General features: G+C 34.9%; 1 protein-coding gene across 1 annotated transcript; it reads right to left on the bottom strand.

Moving 5' to 3' along the window:
- Positions 1-7,574: 7,574 nt before the first annotated feature.
- Positions 7,575-11,402, bottom strand: LOC106764061 (myosin-G heavy chain-like). Its single transcript, XM_014648272.2, has 2 exons — positions 8,584-11,402; positions 7,575-7,794 (listed from the first exon to the last, which is right to left on the bottom strand). The coding sequence occupies exon 1, from the start codon at positions 10,790-10,792 to the stop codon at positions 9,476-9,478; it is 1,317 nt and encodes a 438-aa protein (XP_014503758.1). The 5' UTR covers positions 10,793-11,402; the 3' UTR covers positions 7,575-7,794; positions 8,584-9,475.
- Between the last annotated feature and the right edge of the window lie 262 nt (positions 11,403-11,664).

Here is an 11,664-nt window from a genome sequence, read left to right as displayed (position 1 = left end):
TAAGGACCTAAATATAAATATACATATCTATATTAAAAGGAATTGGGTGAAAGTTGAATTAAGTTATAAAGGGAGAGGCATTTTATTAAAAAGGAACTGTTTCTGAACTTTCTTCAAAGTTAAAGGCATTTTTCTTATGAACGATCCTCCTTCTAAAACTTCAATCTTTATTTTTTCTGCCTTTTCTTTACCACATCTTTAAGTTGAACCAGTGCATTTTTTATTAAGTGGTGTCAACATGTTCCCGTCGTCAAGAGCTCCGTAACCATTCGAATAGTTTTGCGGTCTTCAACGGATAAGTGGTTGTACCCTCTTCTCCACTGTTTGAACCTAAGGCATGCAACAATGCTAGGTGGATGTAGCTTTCTGTTACGTTTCTTTGTCCAATTTAGCCCTAAGAGTTGTTCTCTACTGTCAATGTGGCGATTTGTAGGTCATGTTGTGTACTAGCTGTGTGAGGCACCGTAAGCATTCTTGTGAGCTTGATAGTCAACTAAAAGGTAAGAGGAGCTAGATTTTAGCTTTAAATTAGATGTATGATGGTTAAATGTGTGAAAATTATGAATTGGTATGTTAGTTATCCCATTTTCTGAGTTGTTGATTAAAGTTGATTGATATGAACTAGAATGCATGTTTTGTGAAAATAAGTGATGATTGAATTACAGTGTTGTGTGACTGTAATTGAGGATGATTAATGAGGCTATTTGGGGTAGAAGCTATCATGATGTATGTATAAAGCGTCTAGGTACTGTTTACGTCATTTTAGAGGAACCAAGGTAGTGATTTGGAGATTTAGGAGTCAAAGGCTAATTTGGGCTATTGGGACAGTTTGGTTAAGTCATTTGAGACTTGTTAGAAGTGCTAGATTGGTCAAAACATGTTCTAAGTGATAAATTCAAATTTATGTCTCTAGGTTAATGAAATTGGGGTTTTTGGGAGGAAATTGGTGCACAATCACTTTATAATGATGTTAGGAACGTCTAGAGCCATCTAAACAAGTTTAATTAGGTACATACTACGACCTAAGATCATTAGAAGTTAAGGAAAAGGTCTATAACGAGTTTTGAGTGGTGGAGTTGCACAAATCTACAGAATTTCATTCTGCAGGTTATGCAGACTCGCTGTGCGAAAGGATTCGCACAACAAGTCGCCCTCGCGAGAACCTCTCTGCTAGGGCATTCGTATAGTGCACTAGGTGCGCTATGCGAATGACTCTGATGGGCTCCCCTCTGATTGTTAATTCGCAAGGCGAATTGAAGGGTGTGCGCCATGCGAAAACTCCCAGTTTTAGCTATGCGCTTGTGTGCGTTGTGCGACCAATCCAATTGGTTTTCACTCTTTTTCTTCTCCTATTCGAGTTGATTGATGTGGTGAATTAAAAAAGTGTTCTGTATGTTTGTATATATGGCTTGTGTGGTTTGGACGAATATGATTGTGGAATAGAATGATGTAATTGAGTATGAACTGGACATCTCAAAGTGAGATGATTGGAAGTAGTTGTAGAGATTTGTGTTGTTGTCTTGTATAATTGTATGGAGCTTTGAAATGGTAAGTCTATCCCTACACTCAAAGCATTGTTCATGCTCAAATAGAGAAGAACGGTGTGAGTGATGAGAGTAGAGGGAGGTCTTCGTCTATAGTCTTAGAGTTTGGACATAGAATGGTTTGAGGATTTACCTTGCATAGTGTTGGGGAGGGCCAACTAAACTATACAAGTGCAAAGACGACCAATAGTTCAACAATTATACAAATCTAGATGAATCGTGTTGAGTACTTAATGCATGGTTTGAATAGTATGCTTTGATTGTTCATTTTATATGTAACTAAACATGATGATATTGATGGATTGTGCTTTATGTATGTTACTTGTTTATCTAGCTCACCCTTGTTTCTTTGTTGTGTGCTGCTTGTGTATGTTTTTCCTTTGCGATGATCATCCACTTGGTTGTGAGCAGATGTTGAGGAGGTGCCCCTGGAGCAAGTCCTGGAGGGAGACGATGCTGCAGCCTAGTTTCTTAAGATTCTTTCTTTTAGCTTATGTCATTTTGAAGTACTCGTTTATGTTTAAAGTTTTATATTAGGACCACTTCCTGGGATGACTGTAACTTGAGACTTTAACTTCCAGTTACACTCTAAACTGTTTATGTTTAAATTCTGTAGATCTTTTTAGATGACTGTAATCCAATACTTATCGCAAGTTATGCTCTAACTATTCTCTTTATTTGAATGATGACGCCTATATTATATGATTGTGGTTATTATATATTTGGGATGTCACAAATGACATAAAAATTAAAGTTAAGAAAAATTTGAGATTAAAATTATAGATTTGTAACCATAACAATCAAAATTATAATTAAGTTTATTTTTTATACAGTAAGCGTAATCTCTTTTCATAGCCATTAAAACTAAATATAATATCTTACGAACAAAATGTAACAACATTATTGTACAATTTTGGTATGATAAACCCGGAATTGCTTTTAATTAGCGTTAGACATAATAGGTTTGTTGGTCAAAACACGAGCATAAACCACTATTTAATATATCGTGCAACAACAAGAATATTTTATCATCATTAATTCGTTACATTAAGTATATTTAATGTAATGCATAACCCACACCCACTGTCATAATTATTTGAAAAAAAAAAACTAATAAAGTTAGTTTTGCATACATAAAGTCAAATAAAACAATTTTACTCAATTCATTAGGCAGTATTTTGACTTTGATTATTATTTCTGTTTCAAATCTAAATCAGACCAATTCTAACACGCAAAATAAAATTAATTAAGATAGGGAATGTTATGCTCTGAATAATTATTAGTGGTAATGAAAGAATGCAAATTGATTACTTCGTAGAGTAGTTGGAGGAAAGCTCTAGTTCAAAAGCCTCTATAGAAAATAGAAAATATCATATTTAATTTATAGTAATTCATTTTATTTTAACTAAAGATTTATCTATGTTATAAACTAGAAGCAAGTATGTTATACATTAGAAGCGTGCTATGGTTAAGAGGACGAAAATGAATAAATAATTTTTTTTTAAATATTACTAAATCAAAATTACGAAGAATATTCATTCCGTACAAATATTTTTTCAGGTGATGACCGAGTGGGAAAAATAGTTTTCTTTTAATTATCATTGAATGCATACTATACAATCCCATTTATAGTAATAGAAATTAGTTAAAATAAAATATGATAATCCTCACACAAATATTTTGATTTCCGAATAAAAAAACAACTTTTTCTTTGTCTAAACCTACAAAAATAACTAAAAGAACAGAAAAGGGTAGTGATGTTGATATAATTATTTATATTATTTTTATTTAGATAATATATATTACTTTTTCATGACATCTACTCCTTCCAATATTGAACACGATGTTCATACATTAAATGTATATTTTTTCTTATTTATTTTTATTAAATATAATAAACATATGGTTGTCTATTAATAAGTAATGACAAAAGGTTATCATTGATGAACAATAAAAACAAATTTAGCACATTCATTGTAAGGGCTTGAAAAATATAGGACCATTGGACCCTATATAGGGGTAGGCAGACCCATTAAACTAAAGGTAACATAGTCTTAAGAGGAACTTCTCAAAAAAATCAAATTCACTTTGTTGAGACTTTCTCTCTCAAAACTTATTTTTCTAAATTCTCTCTGCCTTCTCTCTAACTTTTCCACTGATCCAACCAGTACATTGTTGATTAGGTGTTGCCGAATCATTCTTGACGTAGAGGGCTTCATTTTGCACCGAACATTTTTCCGATCTGACTGGTAAGTAGATTTTCTCCTTTCTCCAACTGTTCTTGCAGCTAGGGCACGCATCTCCACTGGTTGCATGTGACTAGCAAGCATTTCCCTTAGTGTTTTTTGTTCAATCAAGCTCTAAAGACTGTGCTCTACACCAATTTGGTAGCGTACAGGTACTGTTGAATTTGTCTCTGTGCTGAGGTACTGTTAGGGCATCTTAAATTAATTGTTAGGTCTGTAGTTGGTTTTGTGAAAGGAATCATAATGAGAGGGAGACGTTGTGCTTGGAAAATTTATAAGTGGTAGTGGGACCCATGGAATTTTAGAACAGAGAAAAGAGGTTTAATAGAAATGTATAAAGTCCTCACACCTTGTTTATTTTTGGTGGATTAGTTCGAAAGCTGAACTCTCTGGTTTAGATGAGGTTAATATATATATATATATATATATATATATATATATATATATATATATATATATATATATATATATTATTAGAAAGTGAAATAAAATGTGTAGGTAGAATATTTTTCTGGTAAATCTAAGTACGATGTGGTTATCAGAGTGTAAGTGTACCGAGTTTGATAGGTTGGAAATGTTATTAGTGTTATTATGTATTCAAGTGGTGATGCGACCGTTGTTTTCAAATTAACATGTTATTCATATGATGTAAATACTAATTTATTTATAGATAAATCCTTTTGAGGAAAGTGTGAACGTGTAAAACTGTATAAGTTAAATAATTCCATTTGATTGTTTTAATTGAATAATTCCTTTGAGTTCTAAAACCTTGAAAGGGGTGGATAAATGTTATGCTGATAATGCTATGAAAGGTAATAAAATATATGTTATAAATCTTGTGATTGATTGAAAGATGTATGTTACTGGGATTACATTTGGAATGTATTGAGAATGTGATATCAGCCTTGTGATTGGTGAGTAATATATATTGTTGAGATTATGTATATGTTGATTGTGACAAAAAGTATATGATTACAAAGTGATGGTAAACCAAGTTCCATCTGTGTAGAATCTCTTGGTGAGATTCTTAGTGTTTTAGAATGAAAGTAGGAATTCAGTATTGGGGGTCATCCTGAAACTCCAATGGTCCTTCTTCTCACGTAGAGAAGATTGAACCATGTGGTAAGGAGTAGCAGGAGATCTTAGTCTTGGGGCTTCCAGTATGCCTCAAGGCCCGGAACAGGCTAACCTTGTGAGTGGCAGGGTGGGGAACCAAGTATCATAAGTCACCACGAGTGCAAGACCTGCCATAGCTCGACTATCATTCTAAAGTCCAGACGAGTCAAGTCTAGTATATAACATGTATAGGATGTGTGATTTATTTTACTTGGTTGAAGTTAACTTATGTATGTTATATGTCTTTATATAGTATGTTTTTTATATAATTAGCTAGCTCACCCTTGCTTTGTGTGTTTCTGTATGTGCTTGCATGTGGTGTTTTCCTTTTGCAATGATCATTCATTTGGATGTGAGCAGAGGAAGATGAGGTTCCTCTAAAGCAGGTATTGGAGACGGACGATGCTGCTGTTTAGTCTTGATAGGGTTTCATTTGCCTTTCTGTACTTTTGAAATACTCTCTCGTACTTAAGTTTTAAATTTTAGTACTATTTTTTAAGGATGACTGTAATTCTAACATCTTAAATACACATCTCTAATTACTTTGTCATATTATATTTGATATATTCTTCATTATATATTTTGCTATATATTTTTTAGATGTCACATTCATAACCATAGTTGAAAAATTCATGATAAAAGAAAGTACATTAAGAGATATACGGTGAGGGGGCAATAATTACTGCATGAAAAAAAAAGGAGTGAAGCAATTTCCCAAACTAGTTTGGTGTGTGGAAGTGAGTTAAAAGACGAAAACGACAAGAATGGAATCACAACATGGGAAGAAGAGAGAAAATAGAAAAACAAAAGGGTGTAAATTTGTAACCAATGAAATGGTTGGTTTTAAAAATGGGTAATGATAGCTTAGTATAGATTTTTTACAATATTTTGAAATATTATATTAATTTATTGAATTTTATGTTAATATACTAATAAATAAATAATAAAGTTATGTAAGTTATATGATGTGTGTAAATATTGTAAAAAGAAAAATGAAGGTAAAAAGTGTTTTTGTTTTAAAAAATGATAGATAAGAGGACAAAATGAAAAGGGCATAGAGAGAAGGAAAGGGTGGAGAATGAGACGCAATTAGTAGGAATTCAGCATGTGTTGATTGCAGTGTCACTCACTCTTACAGAACATGACACTGAAAACTGAGAACAACAGAACAGAGTACTGCATAGAAGAAATTGGGGAAGAAAGTTGGAGGAGGGTAGGAGGATCATCATTGCAACACACCAGATTATTCTCTGTCATGGACCACCATCATTCCTATACCCCAACACTCACATGTCACCACTCTCTCCTATTCTTTCATATTCCCCTACCCTAATAATCATCATCATCATCATCATCATACTTTAATTCCCTTCTATTCTCATTCTATTTACTCTTTCAATCAAACATCTTACTTTAAATTCCTAATATTAATACCAATCAACACGTTTTATCTTCTTACCACATCACCACCCAACCCAATCAACCCCTCTAAGCAAAAACCTACCTTTCATGCTTAAACCCTTCAACAAGTAGAAAGATAAGAGATGCTTAGCACCCACTAATGTTATCATAATCATATTATGTGTGCATTTATGCAAGCAATGTTGAGAATCGTTTCCGAGGAAAAAGAAACACGAGGCCGTGTGTGGATCACATCCTTCAAGTTTATTTACACTCTGCCAATGATAGCGGATTGGTATGCGTGTTGCATTGCATCTTGGTACTTTTTATGGTTTGTCTATTTATGGTATCCCTAAGTGTTGTAGTGTTATTTAACTCATAACTTTCTTTGTACACACCATGATAATAAACAATAAAGGGGCCAAAAAAACATACTATTGCGCATTAGAATTTGAATACATTCGAGAAAATTTCCCAATTTGACAGAGGCACATGTGCTAGCAGCAGATGTTTAGACAATTCTAAATTATTTGTTTTATTTTTTCCTTTTGTGTAGAACTATGCCAAAAGGTCAAATTCTGACTCTATAATGACCTCTATTTTGTACTCAATGTGTAGTTAAATGTATTTGCTTTCCCTTTTTTTTTTTTCCTTTTGTTTCGATCTTGTGCTTGACTACATCTTTTATTGCATTTACAACAAAAAAGTAAAGTAACGTATGAAGAAAACAAAAAATAAGTCTTTGTCTCTATTTCATTGTCCATCTAGATTAAGCTGAGTAACTTGGTTATTTGTCTAAAACTAGTGAAAGACAACCATAATTTTTTTTTTTGTAATAAAATACTGTTAATTCTTAATGTCACCACCCGTTTAGTGTCTTTTTTTTCTTGTTGTTTACCATGCGATCCTTTCGAATACGGAAAACTATTTATGAAGGAATTGACAAATTGTTGATGTCGTTATGTTACAGTATATACGGATTGGAACGGAAATGTATTTGTACAGAAAATTCATATAAAACAATTTTGCAATCATATGAACATGTTCTTTGATAATGAAATTGCCTGATTTTACATGGACGGTTTATGTTTCATATAGATGACATTTTATAATATATTTTTTTCTTTTGGGAAATTCATATTTTAAATGTAAAAGTTATCAGGTTATGATGCAAATATCAATATTGTAGGTCTAGAAGTTTCGAAGGGCATAGATGAAATTTTATAATCGTGTTTGGCAGGTAAAAGAAGCCACTAATCTTGCCACCAATTGCTCCACAAGCAAATATCATTCATAGTTGAAAAGTAAGACAAAATACATTAAAATCAAGGAAAGAGTAGTAACGTAAAAACGTACGATGGAATATATCGTCTATTATTATTAATGGAATACTTTTCCTGCGAAATATCTTCCGTTTGTGACGAAATCTGAAAAGTAGCACAAAGCCACCACCACGTATTGCAAGTCCTGAGAGAGACCCCGAAGAACTAGAAATCAAAATAAGTGTAATATTTTCATCAGTGAAAATTTTGAGTTTTATTTTAATAATTAATTTCAATATTAGTTTTAACATTTACTTAATTTCTTGTCGAAGTAAAATTTGAATTTCAACTTAAAAAACTACATTTAAAACTCTTTATTTAGGTTTTATTCATTAAAGAAACAGAAAAATGCAAAACCAGCACAGACAATAATAGAGTTTTGGCCAAATTATTACCTTCTTCCAAAAGCAATATACAGTTCAAATGTAGATTCATTACTATTTATTAAAAATTACAGTACACACTCGGCAAGTTAAATTATATTTTCAGGGGCTAATATCAATAGCAAAAATAAAGTTACTGAGGTTCATGTTTACTTAAATTTAATCTTAGTATATTATTATGTGTCAATAAACGTTAACATAGTGCAAGAGCTGGGGGGATGACGGAGAGAGAAGTTATGTATATACAGGTCTTATTTGCAGAAATAGAAAAAAGATGAACACATAGAAAAACATAAATAAGATAATTAACGCAAAGAAAATAATACTATATTCATAACCTAAGAATTATAGAAAAACAGCAGCCACATACATATCACGTAAGTAACAGTGGTGCAAGAAACTACACATTTTTGCATTAATTTTCATTATCCTCACGTCAAATAACGACCAGCGTGGGATTACGAGGCATTGAACATTCAACAAAATCCGGAAGAGTTCACATTGCAGGGACACGTAAGAGGTAGAAGAAACAGAAGAGAATAAAAGACGAAGACAAAAGTTGAGTACAAACCTTTGGAAAATTTCAGATTTCGACAACAAAGAGAAAGAGAGATTGCACCCAACATTTCAACCTTGGGACAGTAACTAGAACCCGAAATACAAGGGAGCGTTCTCAGCAACATCAACCTGAAACTTTGCAAATTGCAAACATAATCTCTCTCTCTCTCTCTCTCTCTCTCGTTCTTTGTTTCTCTCTGCTTTAATCGATGATGCTCCTCAGTTGATGGCAGCACTCGGCCACTCACCGACTTATCTATTCGTGAATAGTGTGCTTCTTAATGTTTTCTTATAGCAAGCACTAGACAAGGGTTTGTACGAGGAACAGTTTTTCTTATTATTGGGGATTTTAGCCGCAGATTCGCTTTAGCATTAAACTATACTAAACTATGGATTCCCAATAATCATAATAATAACCTACTCTACAATATAGTCTGCAAGTATAAAATTATCACCACACACCCTTATAATTACCACGATCAGCATCATTATCAAACACTAATCAAAGTACAATCATATGCTACAACTAGCTACCATTATGTTTCTGCAATGACATTAAACATCATTTGGTCATCATCGATTCTGTATAGATATATGTAGACATATATATTAAAGGAAGTATATATTTAATTTACACATATATCATACATGATTAAATTAATCTCATACCGGTGGCTACAGAATTTTTTTTGACAATATCAACATATTTAAACAAAAGGGAGAGAAAAACAAAGAAGAAAGGAAAGAAAAAGGAAAGGTAAGGAAAAGAAAAGAAGAAAGATGTTAGCTGCAAATTCTAACCACCAACACCCACTATCATCAACATCATCATGATCACGATCTTAATTCATTGCAGCATCATATTCTACGGTGTAATGATAACAAGTTTCTGTACCGGGTTTAGTCTAATCAGAAGAACAAATCCAGGAATCCACGGTACCTTCCCCTCTAGTTGTAGGGTTATTATTGTTGTTGTTATTTGGTAAGGTGCTATTCTCACGGTTCAAGCTAGTGGACGCAGAAGCCACAGCGAAGTTCAACTTGCAGCTACCACCACCATCCAATGACCTTAAAGAAACATCTCTTGTTCCTCCTCCGTCATCGTTAACACTCCTCAGTGGCACCGATATCCCACTTGCGACAAAATTTGCATTATTATTAACCTGGCCATGGCTCATACCCAGATCCTCAATGGATGGTAACTTTGCACTAAACCCAGCCTGGCCAAAAGGGTGAAGAGGGGTTGGAGGAGGGTTGAATGCAAGGGTGGGGTGGTTCTGCATGCTCAGCATGATGTTCTGTGGATTATGGTGATAGGGTATACCCAAATCAGGAGGAAGTTGTTGTTGGTAGTTGATGGGGTTGTTGTTGTTAGATGAAGAATTGTTGTTGTTGTTGGTGGTGGTGGTGGAAGTAATAGCATCAACCATGTTATTATAGGGTGATGATGAGGAAGATAAAAGCAATGGGTTTTGATGATGATTATGATGATTTACCTTCTGTGGCGAAGGACGCAAAGGGTAGAAAGGACCGTTGGTTGTGTCTAAGTGAGAGCTGCTTCTGAGGGAGGAGGAACCGGTGAGAAGATCGAGCCTCCGAGAGTAGGAGGAAGAAGCCGAAAACGGTGGTGCAGGGATTCCAGTGAACTCTTGAACCATGGCTCTGAAATTGGAAGTGTCCGTGGTGAGAACCGTGGTTGGTGCTCTCCTAGAAGCTCTGGTTCGCTTCTTCGAGTTACGTCCGACGTTGTTAATCGTTCTACCGGGTTCAAGCAAGATTGCATCTTGCGATCTGGCATTGTCAGTGGCGAGGCCTGCTTGAGGACCCAACAAGCATTGGCTTATGTTTGTAGTAGTTTGAGGGGAGGAGGTAACGTTAATGTTAACGTTAACTCCGGAAGGGTGGGTGCAATCGGGTTGAGATCTTGGAGGGTGGGAGGAGGATGAGGTGGCGGTGTCCAAGTGAAGGAAGGAGTTTGGGTTGGAGGAGTTGGGTTGAGAGAGGGCGTGGAGGTAGGTTGAAGAGAGATCAAACAAAGAAGGATGAGGGTGGTGGTGGTAATGAGAAGAAGAGGAAGAAGAAGAAAGAAGAGGGTGTGAGATGGAGCCGAATTGGGAAGGGTGATTGTTGAGGAAGGTTGGAGGGAGCAGTGTGTGATGAGGTCGTGAATCGTATTCTTCATCGCCACTTGAAGAGATACTTCCACTATTGGCAGAATTCATAGCTTGGAAATTAAGCAAAAAGTGGGGAAGAAAGAGAAAAGGAAAGAGGTTGTGAAGCTAGGTGGTGTCCATGAATGAAGGAATGAGTGTGAGAGAGTGGGAAATAAGAAAGGGTTTTTGAAAAAGGAAAGAAGCGTATCTTTGGATGGAATCCCTGATCTGAACTGCAATGGAAGGAAATCTTTTCTTGGTTGTCTTTCAGTGGGGTTATTGTGTTGTATAAAAAGAAGAGAAAAAAACGCATAGGCACATGACATGTAGATCTCACAGGTCGGAGGTGAAGGAGGGAGAGGAAAATTACAAAAAGGGGAAACCTCGAAGGAGGAGCAAGAGAGAGAGAGAGAGAAGAAGAAGAAGAAGAATGATGATTTAGGGTTTTGGAAATGGAAAAAGGGGAAAGGAGTTGGTTATTTAAGGTTTGTGATGGAAGATGAAGATGGTGTAGAGAGAGTGAAGAGTGGATGGTGGGGTAGGGAGTGAGAGAGGTGGTGGCGGTGGCTGGCAACGGGTCAAACTCAAAGTGAATGGTGAGAGGGACAGTGTGAGAGGCAGGGGGTTGTGAATATGAAAGCCCGAAAAGGATGTCTATGTGTTATGTGTTGTGTGGATGCAACTATGCAAACTTTTACCCAGACAAGGCCAAAAAGCTATCCACACATCAATTATTTTCCTCTTTATTTAACCATTATTTTTAATAATAATAACCTCATTCAAATTTATCACACTATAACTCAATGCTAAACCAGATCCAAACAACAACTCTTGCTTTTAAACATAGATATTCCTTTCCACAACTATTTATTATTACTTTATTTCACAATTCCATTTCTTCTCAAGAACTTCATACACTTTTCATGCAACACTCCGACCTC

Source organism: Vigna radiata, chromosome 6 (assembly GCF_000741045.1).
Source record: "Vigna radiata var. radiata cultivar VC1973A chromosome 6, Vradiata_ver6, whole genome shotgun sequence".
NCBI classification, from domain to species: Eukaryota; Viridiplantae; Streptophyta; class Magnoliopsida; order Fabales; family Fabaceae; genus Vigna; species Vigna radiata.
Note: the sequence above shows the minus strand (reverse complement) of the source record. Positions and strands in the feature narration are given on the sequence as shown.